This window comes from Fonsecaea pedrosoi (assembly GCF_000835455.1).
Source record: "Fonsecaea pedrosoi CBS 271.37 unplaced genomic scaffold supercont1.5, whole genome shotgun sequence".
In the NCBI taxonomy this organism is placed as follows: domain Eukaryota; kingdom Fungi; phylum Ascomycota; class Eurotiomycetes; order Chaetothyriales; family Herpotrichiellaceae; genus Fonsecaea; species Fonsecaea pedrosoi.
The window spans coordinates 3,831,768-3,846,267 of NW_013550611.1; the positions used below are offsets into that span (position 1 = coordinate 3,831,768).

Sequence of the window (14,500 nt, forward strand, 5' to 3'; positions counted from 1 at the left end):
CATCTGGCCGTTGGTTTGACGTGCAGAAAGTGGCAGTGAATGAGAACAAACCGAAAGAGAGAATTCGAGAGGGAGGAGGCCAAAGCGAATGACGGCGTCGATGGGCAGGATCCATGGGCCAGTCACCTATTAGCGCCTTGGCATTGGCAGGTGCCAAGACACTACGCAATCCCGCCAAACACAGCCCACCAGTTGCCTGCCTCGTGGTGGGGCAATTTCTGGTCAACTGCGGCCAACTACTTGTCCTTGAAATGCTCTTGCAAGAGTCCATCGACAGTCGGCAGTCAGCGTGATACGAACTCTGTGGCCCTGCACGTCGAGTCGAGTCGAGTCGTTTTTCCCCGCGGGATTATCCATTCTCAACACCTTCCCTCTGCGGCGTCAACGGTTCAGATGCCAATCCCTCTTAGCGATTTTACGGGTTCTTGTTTTGGGGGCTAATTTCGCAAGCCGAGGGAAAGGTCAGAAAACGAGTCGGGTAGGAGCTGAGAGCGGAATGGAGCCCCTGATGAAACCCTGACGAGTCTTGGATTTCTTGGAACGTCGGAAATCCTTGGAACAACAGCCAGCGGGACGAGAAGTTGGCCAAGGGAGGAACACCAGCACCAAGACATGCTCAGGGAGGCGCAGCACCTTTGTCCTCACCCACTCTACCTTGTTCGGCGCGGATGATACGTGTGCTCGTGGTTAGAAGTGGCAAACCTTTTGTCAGAGTTGGCGCCCCCAGCGTCCTCCTCCCTCTTGGCTGAAAGGGAATGGAAACTCAAAAAAACCCTTTGACCCAAGAGTTGGTACCAAGGCCGGAATTTCTTGGGTCTCGCCATGGCTTTTCCGTCGGTAGCAAGGGATTCACATCGGCGATATCATGGCGACTTAATCTACTTGTAGAGATTATTCCTCCTTTTGGGGGCAGTCATTACGAATTATGCTCCCCATGTGACTACCAGACTAGACCGGAGTGGTTTGTTGGAGGGCAGCGTGGCGTTGGATCAGGACACCCTTGCATACTGTGTAGAATCACGATAAGTGTGACGGGAATCACGAAATCGCCGAGCTGGATTGGGGGCTTAAGCACTGGCGGCCGTGCTTGATATGGGTTAGGACTCCAAGCTCACGTCATGTTAAGGCGCACGAGGTACTCGTTCTTAGAACCTCTGAAGGTGTCTGGGTGTATGCTTTTCGAGGTGGCGATGAAAAAGGGAAGAGTTGGTCCTGAACTACCCCTCATTTAGTCGTAGGAGGCATAAAGTGGCATGATGGCATTCTACCTCGTTATCCATAATCGTGTCAGTGGTGGGTAGACACGGTAGATAACATGGTATACCGAGTATTCAGTCAGTAGTACCCCTCTGGCCTCCTGCCCTCCTATCATTGTTCCTTTCCACAAAATCAAAATCAAGATCAACTGAAGTTCCAGCCAGGCCCATCCAGACCTATTTGGTAACTCCTTGGTCCACGATACCGAAATACTAACTATGCACTAACAACCTACTACTAGTTACTTAGATATGCACTTGGTATCTCGTACTCGGTGTGCTCGGTAACCCAACCACCCATTATTGTTATCAATGGTTTAATTCAAGCTTTGCACTTGTACCTACTTGGACACAATTGTATGCCACGAGGACCAGGACCAGGACCACCACCGAACCCGAGTCCTCGGTACCACAAACAAATGCTGCTAATGATGATCATGTACCGGGTACCTTATCTTATGTGCAAGTGTGTAGGTATTTGCACCGACCGAGTCAGGTCAGAGAGTCAGACGTACTTGGTACTTGTACCAGACACGCACAAGAACTGAGCAAGGTATACCATACCAACCAACACCTCGGCTGCTTTTGGCGACAGCTACCCAAGTGAGCTTGCAACTGTCATGTACAATGTGATCCTTGTGCACCACCGAGGGAGGCCAATACTTGGTACTTTGGGTACTTGAGTTCACCTTTTCACTCTTCCAAACTAGCCTGTCATTATTATTATTTACTCTGTCTGTCACCTTTAAAAATTTCCCCTGTAACTACAGAAAAGTGAATGGGGAAATGAATGGCCTCGTCATCCCCTCTCCATGTCCTCGTGCATTCCCGATCCTGGGCAATCAGATCGATCACCTACCTACCTACCTACTCCGTACAGCGTTACGCGTACCTCGCCAATGCCAATGCTAGCGGAAAGTCTTGGAAGGCGCGCAGGGTGTGGGAAGGAAGGAAACCCCAAGACTCCAAGAATTCCAAGAATGTCCAAGAAAAAAAACAACCACGCAAGAGAGCAACGCGCAGCACGACGGGCCAGAGGGCAAAGAGCGGAAAATCTTGGATGATTTTTTCTTTCTTCTGGGCAAAAACATGACATACCTACCAAGGCTACCTACATAATTACATTGATACAGTAGCAGAATACTCGGTACTTGGTAGCTCACCATCGTTGACTATCATCCGGTACATACATCCGGGAGAATCATGTCACCATCTCTACACTACCACTGTACTTGCATGGGTAGAGACATGATCAATTAGTCATATTTATTTTTATTGTGGTATGTACGTTATTCGGATAATATGTATCGAGTAGAGGGAGGTAAATCACCCTGGTCACCGCTGTCGTCACCCTTACCAATCCCGTTTACCTCTGTATCCTCGACTCTTCCCCCTCTACTCACCTCTCTACCTTCCTCTACACTCACTCTGTAGGTCTACCAGATGCCTACCGACTAGGTATCTACCCACCCACCACCTACCCACATACCAACCTCATACCTCCTCCTTTTTCGATACATGGACTCTCTCGCGCTCCCGCTACTCGTGCATGTACAGGTATCAAATCATGCGCAGATCTTATCCGTTCCAGCACCACCCGGAGTCCGAACCAAAATCCCAATTGCCCCCTTCTCCTTCCCTCGTGCCTTGTTCACACCGCCAAAATCCATGCAGACAGACAGTAGATTAATCATTTCTGGACTTTTGATTTCTTTTCCCCTTGGGGTTTGTGTCTTTCTCCTTCTCTTGCTCTCTCCCCCCTTCCCGCCGTCCCAAACCAGGAGTCGGGGGGTAGGTGCCTCGCGGCAATACTACCTGACTACCTGACTACCTACCTACCTACCTAGTTCATATGCATTGCCTGTACTCGCTACACCTATGTATCCGTCTATCTACCCACCCTGGATATACTTGGACGTGGTGGACATCTCCATTCGTCGCACTCGGTAGTTAGCAAGCTATATTCTTAGGGACCAACGACATCTAGGACGGCGCAAACACACGCTCACACACAAAGAACGAGAGAGTAAGAAATAGACAAGTCACCATGTTTCCGTGGCCAATATGCTATTAGCTTAGCTTCATACCCATTCAATCTGTGGTATCATTTAGAGAATTGAAGAACCCTTTGCACGTTTGCACGTTTTGCCCATTTGCCCCAAAACCATCTCCGCCATGCCTGAATTCATGTCGAGACCCTCTCTTCTTACCAATCCTCAAACCCCAAAAACTCCCGATACGCCAATTGTCACTCACTTAACCCCCCCCTTCAAATCGTCAATGCTGCGTGTTGCCGTAATGCTGCTCGACCCATCCCGGGTTCCAGCTCTCGGTGCCAAAGTAATCCAGGTTCGCCTGCACTCCCTGTGGCAGGCCAGCCCCTACCCCGATCTGGCCGCCATTCATATGTTTCCAGTACTCGTCTGCATTGGTCGACGCACTGGCTTCGCCTCCCACGTTCATCGATTCTGTCGTATTCGGGACGCCGCCGCCTAGATGATTCATGTCGCTTCCGAGCGAATTGTGCATCAGGATGTCTGTAAAGGGCGTGTTATAGTCTCGTCCGGTCTGGGTGCCGAACTGCTGTGTCAAGCTGGGGCTTTCACTCAAGCCTTGCGGAAATGGATAATCGTAGCTCCCAAAATGGGGGGTCGGGATGGGCATCAGATGGCTGCTACTGCTCGGCGTACCAAAAAGGTTCGTCTCGTTGGGTGTCATGCTGGCTTCGGAGAACGGGTAATGCCCGTCGGTCGATTCGAGCGCACTCATTGGGGGATTGGGATAGGCAAAGGGATTGTCGCTCGGGAACATGACATTCTTCAAGTCCGGTATTTGTGCATTCCCTAGTTGCGGCGTATATTGATAGTTGGGCGACATGGGGGTCGACGTCGAGGGGCTTTGAAATCCTACGAGCTGAGCATTCTGCACGTGCTCAGAGAAACTCGACATGACCGGGTCGGGGAGAGAGTTTCTCTTGGCCAGTTTGGCCAGATAGTCCGAGGGCAACGTCCTTGCTCGACTGGGCGTGGCCGAGTGTTCTCGGGGAGTGACTTGGTTGCTCACTTCGCCGGCATTTGATCTCTCCTGCTGTGGCCCTGCTTCGGGACCTGGGGGCGGTCGCTTTCGACTGTTTGCTGGAGCAAAATTGAGCGAACTTCGCCGCTCCTTTAGTTTCTCGGGAAGAACATCAAAAAGACCCTGTCAAGGTTGGGAGCAATTAGCGTTTGAATCTCGACACCCGTCGCCAGCTGCAGCTTACCGTCAGGCTGAGTGTACACCGATCGGCAGCCATGCTTCGCTTCGCAAGACTTGCCAGCGTGTCACGTCCTTCCTTTGCATCTTTCAGGATCTCGGTGCTGGTGGGATTGTTCGGATTCTCAATGACGAAGAAGACGAGCGACAGGATGGCAAAGTACGTCGTGTACATGACAAACCAGTACGCACCCACCAACAAACCTCGCCTCTTCATCTCGCTGGTGATGTGAACAATGTTCCGTGCAACACTGATACACGCCGCCGCACAAGCAAAGCTCCTCTTGTCCACGTTGCGCGCTTGACATGCTTGTGATACATAATGTATAAACGGCCGATAGAGCATCATCTGCACGTGAGCGTAGCTTATTCGTAGATGTTGTTGCACCCTATGCACCGTTAGCTCTTGATCGCAATCCCGTCATGTCAATATCTACCGTGACAGGTCCCGTCCAGCATTGTCCGAAGGCCTTAGCTCGCTCGGCAGTTGGTCCATCCAGTTCTGCAGATCCCTTTCAAGCTCACGGATCTTCCTGTGGCTGATACTATAGACCGGCTCGGTCTTGGGGTTTCCCGGCGTTTTCAGCGGATAGATATACCGAACGACCTTTCGCAGAAGCATCGTCAGCCTGGTATGAGCGTTCGTTGCCCTCAACAGAGGAAATGTGCCCGCCGGCATAGGCAAGATTCCTTGCTCCGTGATGTAATCGTCTTCGACCTCGGCAGGATATTCTTGGTCGATGTCGTCTTCGCTCAACATCTGTGGGAGCCCGAGTACAGCGCCCACGTAACAGTCCAATTTGCGCACCAGCCAGAATATTCGCTTTCGTTCTTCCAACTCGATGGGATTGAAATTGATGGGCAGATTGCGGTGCAGGCCCAGCCGACAACACGCCCTCAGGGCAATGCCAATGTATGCGTAACAGGTAGGTAATTTGGCCGAAGACTGCAAGAAGAGGATCATGAAGACGATGGCTTGGATAGTCACCAAATCCCTGCAATCCGTAATGTCGAGCAGTTGCTTGGCGGTGCTGAAGTATTGATATCTGATACATCGTCAGTACAAGACAAGGTTGTCAGAATGAGGCTGAATGGCTCCTACCCCTGTTCTATGGCCTCCTTGTAACCTTTCAGGTCCAGCATGGTGTTGTCATTCTCCGTCTTGGAAAACAGGCACCCGACAGCCATGACCACATAGAGTTGAGGCAGGAATTGAACATGACGATTGTTATATTGCTCGGGATCAGTGTCGTAGACGGCGTGAAGTCGCTTGAAGAATGTCGGTCGATGAATTGGGCGCATGAGAGCGCAGCAGTCGTCAAGGGTATTGCGACACAACTCCACAGCCACCTCTCGGGGAGGCAGATCAATGTGGTGAGAGAGGTTGAAGTCGATCGGTGACGAGTTTGCTGACTTGGGTGACTCGAGGACCTGCGCTATTGTGCGGTTCTTGCTGGGATGGCGGTATTCGGACAGAAACTGGTCGCCAAACTGCGCCCGAAATTTTCTCATAAAGACATAGCCAGAGGAATGACCATGAAAGTCCCAATTGCCATGATCGTCAAGATCGAGAGTGCCGGTCCGGTCGACCATCGATTGGAGTTGAGCATCATCATCGGCTTTTGGCGGGTCGGCGGCTGGTCTCGCATTTGCATTTGCAGTTCCACTGCCAGTCCCATTGCCGTTGACATTGACATCGACATTGGCACCTGCGTTGGCGGGGGCGGTGGCGCCGGTGTTTGCACGACCTGCCTCGATGAGCTGTTCCACGGTCCGCACGTCAAACTTGGGATCGTCCAGATCAAGCCCCGGTAAGACTGAGCGTAGGACTGACTCGGCTTTCTGCAGCCTCTGCTCCAAAGCCTCGATATATTGTGGCGCAGGATTTCGCCTTCGATTCGAAGGTTGATCATATGTACATTCTAGAAAGGCCGCCATCAGTGAATCCATAAGCGACAACAGCATCAAGAGCAAGGATGGGCTTGGACGCCAGTCATAAGGTTCACGCACCGTAGCTGTAGACGGTGCAGTGCGTGCAAGGCTGTTTGCCATCACACTTGATCTTTTTGCGCCGGCACTCATCACAGGCTCGAGTCACCCGTCGTCGTTTCTGCATGGGGACGGTTGGCTTTGTCCCCGACTCACTGGGTGGCGACTCAGCAGTAGGAGAGTCGGGTCGCGATTCTGACCCATTTTCGGCCGGGTGATTTGTGCTGGCCATGGGCGCGGTGGTGGACGGTTCATCTCTCAGAGCCTCGTCGGACGGGCGACCCATCGACTGGGGCGTTATCAGTTCCTGGTCGCCCATCCGTCCTCCAGCCCCAGGCGGCTAACCAAGCGAGGAAAGACTGCGAAAGTCGAGAGTTGCGTTGCGCTCATTCGCTCACAAGGTCGGCAAGACTCGATGCTGGGACAGCACTGCGGTAGGAAATGGTGACGCATACAGAAAAGGCAAAGATAAAATCCACAAGAGCCTGGGAAGGACAGTTTGTCTGGGCCGGTCAAAAGGCTGCCGGATTCGGAGACAGGGACCCCGCAGCTCCGGTTGGTGCTTTCGGAGGAAGACAGCGATATCGCTGAGAATGAGCGACAGGAAAAGAAGAGGGAAGGAAAAAACCAAAACAAAATGATATCCGTGTGCAGAGAAAGGCAGAGCGATTTGGGAATTGATCAACCCCCTTCGCTGGTACGAGCCGTACGACCAAAAAAACCCGCCCACCAGACAACAAGGGAAAAGCGAAAGGGCAAGGGCACAAGCATGGGAAGGGCCTGGGAAAAGGAAGGGAAATGGGCAAAAGGGCAAAAGGGAAGCATATCCACAGCCCATTGCACACCCATTCCACCCACTACCACCGGGCAGCTGTGCCCTTGGGGCGCTTGTTGGTCCCCCACTTGAGCCCATGACATTATTAACCAAAGGACGGGTTTTTGACGGGGACCGTGTGCGTCATTGGACATGATTAGGGTCTCTGGCTGTGCGGGTGGAAGATGGAAAGGGCTGGCTTGATTGCTGGAGACCTCGAAGCGGATACCTGTGCGATGGCCCCCCCCTCCCTCCCCCTCGACTTGTCCCCTCTTCTCCTCCTTCGTATTCCCCTCTTGGGTCCCTGCGAAGCCTGCCTCTTTCTTCCGTTTTTAGGTCTTTCAATAGCGGGAGCAAGTGGGCGTTGTCGTTGGGCGTGGGCGAGGCGACAGGCTGAATGCCAGGTCCATCAAATGCATGCAAACAGTGGATGCTCTCGATCCCATGGCTGCGTGGTGACTGGTGGGCAAACGCCGATCGTATAGTGGTCCTGACCGATTCTTGGAGCTCCTCATGCCTGTCTCTGGTAGCAGCCGTGTCTGTGAAAGAGTCTGGAGTGGTAATGCGAGTGGGTTGGTGTTGAGCAAGGTAGGACAGGGCTGTAGCTAACTGTGACCCGTACCGAGTAGACGCATGGTCAGGCTAGAGAATTCGTGAGAGTCTTTCATGTCTCTCTTCCCTGGAACTAACAGTAGTAGTCTTGGGTGGTGACAGCCGCTTTACCCCCGAGAGAATGGCCACTTTTGTAAGGTCGCGAACCAGAAGGGCAATTTGGGGGTCATATATGATATGTATCTTGTATATTCCGCAACGAGGTCGTCGTCCCGTTGTCCCTCGAGCCTTCTTCCCCCTCTTCTCAATCCCATCAACATCGCTGCTCTCTGTTCGGTCTGTAGCTAAGGCTCGTTCTTCGCGTGGCATTTGGGACCGTCATCCTATCGCGTGGCCGACCGTGCCCACCATTGCTTAACTCCGCCCTAATGAGCCCAGGGGGTCTCGCCGATCGCGCAGGGTTCCAGGGCCAGTCGGATATCCTCAATTTGTTCCCCCCCCTGTATCCCCCTGAGCGCCTGGTTGTGGGTATGGGTAATGGTGAAAAATGTCGCTCGTGGCACGGCACAGAAGCTGCCCTGGGACCACAGGTATATCGCCATATTGCCCATTCGCCAACAAGCGGTGAATCGCGGCTGAGACATGCTCTCAAGGGCAAACGAACATGGCCAAGGGATACCCTAACAAACTATCACAAACATATCCCGCCGCATTGTCTACCTATGTGCTGTGCCGACTACCTGATAGGCCCACCTGTTGCGCCTGTTAGGCTCTGGCGTCGCCTGGTAGCCCGAATCCCAACATCATTGTGAGGGGCAATGATTGCAATTCCGTCTACTTCGCTTTCACCGACGTAGGAGGCTGATCTTGGCCTGTCGCTGTCGTTTGTTCTTCCACACGGACCTTCTCTCCATCCACGGCGGCAGCCGTCATGTTCCCGGGCGAGCCAGCAGAATTGTAAGTCTGTAAATCCCCAAACAACTCATTCACGGTCTCTAGGGTATGACCTTGTGTCTCAGGGTAGAAGAAATAAACCACGACTGCGGCGACCCAGTTGAAGGCACTGAATATATAAAAGTATCGGTAACCCATTTTTGAAAGCGCAATAGGTGAGCATTGTGCAAAGATGAGGTTAACTGCCCAGTTGGTGAACGTGGACAACGAGGTGCCTTTGGCTCGGATGGCCGTCGGGAAGATCTCGCTGCTGAAAATCCAGGAAATGCATCCCAGGCTGGTGAAAAACACCGAGAAGACAAAATACATGGCCACACAGGCGCGCAGGGCGTTGCTACTGCGACTGGGATCTGGTGTCCCTTCAATGTAGAAATGCGAAAGCGTGGCATTGACGCAGAGCGCTGCTCCCATACCAATCATGGATGGTATAAGAAGCTTTCTTCGTCCCACGCGGTCCACAAATGCGATGCAGATGGTGTTGTAGACCTGGGCGAGGGCACCATATATGCCGATAATCATTAGAGACCTGTGCTGTATTAGTACTGGATATCAAATCCCAGATCCCTCGACGGCGAGTGCCAACCTGGTGGTGCTGAAATTAAGATAACTGTAGATACGGGGCCCGTAGCTACTCTCAGATCAGTATCAAGCACGTTGCTTCTTCAAGCACAATCTAATGACCCAGCTATCTTTTGGCCAACGTTGCAGGAAACTTACTAGTTGATGACATTGATCCCCGATGTTTGCGTGAAAAGCTGTATCCCACAAGCCAACAACACCCGCCGTCGGAGGCGCGGCTCACGAAACATGTCGATCCACCCCAAGCGAGACCTTTTCTCCGCTTCAAGATTGTCTTGGATGCGTTTGTACTCGGCTTCAACAAGCTCTTGACCTCGGTGGAGTCTTTGCAGGACCGCATGAGCATGAACCGCGTCTCCGCGCTCAGCGAGGAATCGAGGACTCTCAGGCAGAAACCAAATTCCTGCTGCAAGGACCACGGCTGGTAGCACTTGAAACGAGAGTGGGAACCTCCAGCTGAAAGGGCCGTCGACCAACGAGCTTCCATAGCCGATCCACTGGGCACATAAAAATCTACCATCTCGTTAGCAAGCAGATACAAGGGGACTATTGCCCGGCGGTGAAGCAAACCCAAGTCCGATATTCCATTGTTGCAGCCCAGCGAGAAGGGCTCGATATTTCGGGTGCGCAACCTCTGAACAATAGTTGGGGATCGTGGCCGATAGCAGCCCAATAGCCAGACCAGCGACTACCCGACCTATGATGATAGTTGCGACATTGTTTGCGCCGCCTTGCAGTGCGCCTCCTAGGCATGCTAATATGGCTCCGAGGAAGATGGCGGCCCGTCGACCATACTTGTCCGAGAGCACGTTGAGGAAGAGTGATGATACTATAGCGCCTCCTGTAAAGGATGATACAATTCCACCTGCTGTGTTGTCCGCTAAAGTTCCGTTGCCGAAGCGGTTGACGAAGTCTGTCTGGGCGATCGAAGAGGAGATGATGCCTGAATCTACTCGTCCCACCCGTCACTTATCAGTAAAGTGTCTGCGAAAGAGAAGAGCAGTCGTTGCTGGTCCATCGAGCCGTCGTAGCTCTGCTCCTTGGTGCAGGTAGGTCGCATGGTAGTTGAGGTGATCTCTATTCCATGGAGATCATCGCTGAGAGGGAGACTGCAATGAAACGTACCATAACCAAACAGAAGCGCCCCCAAGCAAGCAAAAGTACAACAGAAGCCTACTAAAAGCATCTGGCTGGCATCTGGAGCTGCCTAGTGGCAGCATTACCTTCCAAAAGTGGGCATATACTCTTGAACAGGTATTGCCGTGTCAAAGACGCAAACTGGGAAGCAATTAAGGTGCTGCAAAGAATCCCAAAATTGACAAACTGAGGGACGAAGTGATGGCCAGGCTATCACAACCAACACTTGTCGAGTGGCACGGTGCTGTCGGCAACAGTGGAAATAGATAGATCATACCCCGGATCCCTGTGGCCACTTAAAGTCTTAATAGGCCCCCCAAAGCGAGCGAATGTCCACCAAAGAGCTGCGCTTCGTATTGCGGTGCCGAGGGTGCGGAAAAGCCGCAGGTGTGAAACCAACTGCCCAGCATTGTGCCACCAACCTCAACCGTGCAGTGGCTTCTGGTTTGGTGTCCAGAGTCCCCGTTCTTAGAATGTACATTGAAGTTTGAGCAGGTTCAAGGCCCAGGGCAGGCCCAGGGCACTGCAAGGCTGCCAGGAGGTAATGGTTTAGGACATTGACAATGAGGGGCCTGATAATTTCATTCGCTGGTTCTTAGGCAAGAGAAGAACAGGGTCTGGCACATGGCGCCGATCTTGTGCGTTTTCGAGCCCTTAGCACAGGCTGTGGGAAGTCCGGTAATGCCCGCCTAAGACAACCTTTGAACTGTTGAGCGTTGGTGCTTGTGAGCCCCGCAGACGGTAGCAAGAAACAAGCGAAAAAAGCTGAAAGGGTTATTTTCGCCCAGTCTGGGCCGCCAAAGAACCGAGAAATCAGGTTGGTTCCAGCATGAATCGGGACCGATAGCTGACCAAGGGCGCTTGCAGTATCTCTGTGCGCAGCTCGGTTTCCCAATTCACCATGACGGGAACGAGCCCAGGTCCCAGTGACAAGAAGTTTAGGAGCAAGTCGTTCAGCCTCTCAAACGTCGGTCGGGACAATCGCTTGGACACTTTTAGCATTCGGCCAACAAACCAGGGTCTTTCGGTATGTAACAGGACAGGATTGCTACTTCCGCTCAATAATATCTGTATCAGTGCCTCCACAGAGATATGTCGATCCAAGTCGTTGTGCACGATGTTGTCCATGAGCTCAGCAAAGAATGCCTCGCTGTTCTCGATCGAGTGCCGGTATTCCCAAATGGCTGTATTGATCGTCATCAGTGCAGCCAACCTGGAAATAATCTGCTTAAACTGTCCCGTCTCCGTGTAGCGTGGGCCGTTGGGACTTGCCAAGAGGTTGTAAAGGGGTTGTCCAGGTGAAAAGACTGAATAGCGCAAGGGCTGTTGATTCCTTGAGATCGGGTTTACTTGCAGGCCTGCTTGAACGAGGGCAAGGTGTTCGGCGCATTTGAGGAACGTGATGAACTCGTCACACTGCTCCACGATCTCATTATGGGCTATAACCTCAGCTTCTTGTTGGGTTGAGTGGCTTGGTGATGACTGGTGGTCAAAGTAGAATGTAGCACCATGACCTTTATAACCTGAGAAAATGTAATCGGACCAGTTGATCAGCATCTGTAATCTGTTGTTTTGGACCAGAGCTGCAGGTCCACCCCGATCCCTGATCTTTTGCACCACAGCCTCCCAGTGCATCCATGCGTATACACGGCGTTCGATACGTGGGTCAAAGTCCTCCAATGCCGCAGCAGAGATTGTGGCGGATATGGTGGCATCTGAAGTGTCATGAGGGAATTGCTGATAGTGATGAAGGAGCAGTTGCGATGCTTTGGCTCGATGTTCGATGGCAAGACGCGTCTCTGGGAGACCTTGGACCCATGCCTGGGTGTTGGCAGCGTGGACGAGAATGGTGTTCTGGAAACACACGGCCCCTTTCATGGCTTCGGGAATGAAGACGGTGAGATACCAATTGTGTGCAAGCGGGCTACGTCTTTCAAACCCATATGAGCACGCTGGCATGACATTTGCGTAGAAATCGAAGAGTTCTTGGTCTTGAGGGCTCAGTTCCATTGGTAGAGCGTCGAACGGGTCGGTCCTTGCAGCACTCAGATAAGATTGCGGTTCCGGACTGAGAGATGAAGGGCCAGCCGATGTCCAGTGCCGTTTCTGCGGTGATAATGAATCGGTGGACCTGGTAGAAGATGGCGGCGTGAATGGAGCATCAGGGACCATATCTGCCAACTTGGCAAAGGCTGTCGATCCTAGACGGAAGGTAGTAGAAGAAGGCTTCGTCCGTGCCACCCCAGGATAGGGAGGTTGACGATCGATCTCTTCGACGGTACCATCCAGGTTCTCTGTTACATCTGCTCCTTCATTTGCCCCCTTTGCAAGGTCCTGAAAGTCCGCGGGAATGGAACGCGCCGTTTGCGGACGTCGCTGGCGCGATCGTGTCTGCGATCTGGGCCTGTCTGGCCTCTTTCGAGTCGGTGCTTCAGCTCCGTCGCCGGCCTTTGTCTGTGAGCGAGCCTCCCATCGCTTCTCTCTCATGTACTCCTGCATGACATGGCGCCGCACTTGGGTGGCATTGGAACCCATCGAGGTGACATCACTATTGTCAATGAACTGAAATCGACGCTGTGGTTTCTTTGAACCAGGGGTAGACATGGTTGGGACTATAGCTGCTGAGGGGTTTCGAATTCTCCCGGCTCAGATCCCAAGGCTGTGTAGGTTGTGGCGATGACAGGTCCCCAGCCTTATTGAGTCCAGCGGACGATCACAGGACAATTTTAAACACATTAGGAGGAAAAGAATATGACCATCCAGTCACCATACAGGTAATAGCTGGTTGAAGATATTAGCACACTCGTCATGACTTTCCGTGAATCTTCAGGAACTTTGCTCGTACATTCAGGGAAGTCCTCGATGTCTGCTTTTGGAAGTGAAGGGAATCCGGCCACCAAGGTGGGATATCCTGACTTTTGAAGACCAACGATCTGCCTTTGTCCGCCGTCTGAGAGTCGACTGAGCAATATACAAATTCGTACTCGAGTGCTCGGCAGTCGCCGGGGTGGGTTGCTTTACGACGGAGAACCGAAATGGCAATTGGTGTGTGTCCAGAATGTCTTGGTAGGGGATGTGGATAGGCAGTCATTGTTGCACTGACGGCGTTGGTGCATGTCAAGAAGGAATAGGCGTGGCCACTAATCACTTTTTCTCTTTCAGGCGGGTTAGAAGTCTGATGCCAGTGGTCTTTGACCAACAGAAATGCTGGGATAGGGTCAAAGAGTCCTTGACCAGCTGGGCTTCGGCTTGATGTTAGTCAGTACCTACTGTAGGGGGTTCTTACCTGTTAGATGCCCATCATTATCTGTTTTGGGGGCTTACCAAAGGCTTAGGAACCATAGCACCAGCCGGCACTAGCAGACGGGCCCAGTCTGCCAGTGTCCCTAGTAGCCTGTACTCGTATGGGCCTAAGGAACCCAGTCGCCCCGGGGTCGGCCCTGCAACAGCCCCAGCTTGGCTATAACTGCCCCGTAGCGAGAGCTTGCTCGGGACCAAACCACACACACGCTGGTCAGATCTTGATTCAGAGAACGGGCTAGATCCTTGCAATCGATGTGCTCCTCTTGAGCCCCGCCGATCGATGTTGTCAAAGCTAATCCAGGTATGAAACCACCTAATTCACGAACAATACGAGTAGACGTTGCGACATGGTGACAAATATAGAGATAGCAATATGGCAACTCAGAAGCAATAGGTAATCAATGCCCAGACAAACTCCTCGTATACAGCTGTGTACTTTGGTGCTGGCTGAAAGCGCCCCATGCACGACTGGTACTTTTGCGATTCATAGTATGTTGCGAAACGAGGATCATGGGAATGTAGCCAGACACTGGCCGGCTCTGCGAAGCAAATGTAGGGATATGCCCTGGATGTTTTGACGGCTGCAGCTTATAGCCAACTCCTTATGCCTATCATATTTTGATGTTATTTACATAGGGCCTTGCGCACACATAAACGGGCGTCT

General features: G+C 52.3%; 3 protein-coding genes across 3 annotated transcripts; all 3 read right to left on the bottom strand.

Annotated features, from left to right (window-relative positions):
* Positions 1 to 3,533: 3,533 nt before the first annotated feature.
* On the bottom strand, positions 3,534 to 6,816 carry Z517_08868 (uncharacterized protein; the record flags this gene model as incomplete). The annotated part of the gene is made up of 5 exons (XM_013427382.1): positions 3,534 to 4,454; positions 4,516 to 4,897; positions 4,946 to 5,554; positions 5,611 to 6,430; positions 6,519 to 6,816. 5 exons carry the CDS (start codon positions 6,814 to 6,816, stop codon positions 3,534 to 3,536), a joined length of 3,030 nt encoding a protein of 1,009 aa, XP_013282836.1.
* A 1,881-nt stretch (positions 6,817 to 8,697) lies between these two features.
* Positions 8,698 to 10,456, bottom strand: Z517_08869 (uncharacterized protein; the record flags this gene model as incomplete). Its single annotated transcript, XM_013427383.1, has 5 exons — positions 8,698 to 9,343; positions 9,401 to 9,445; positions 9,535 to 9,909; positions 9,967 to 10,309; positions 10,366 to 10,456. The coding sequence occupies 5 exons, from the start codon at positions 10,454 to 10,456 to the stop codon at positions 8,698 to 8,700; spliced, it is 1,500 nt and encodes a 499-aa protein (XP_013282837.1).
* An 890-nt stretch (positions 10,457 to 11,346) lies between these two features.
* Positions 11,347 to 13,137, bottom strand: Z517_08870 (uncharacterized protein; the record flags this gene model as incomplete). The annotated part of the gene is made up of 1 exon (XM_013427384.1): positions 11,347 to 13,137. One exon carries the CDS (start codon positions 13,135 to 13,137, stop codon positions 11,347 to 11,349), a length of 1,791 nt encoding a protein of 596 aa, XP_013282838.1.
* Between the last annotated feature and the right edge of the window lie 1,363 nt (positions 13,138 to 14,500).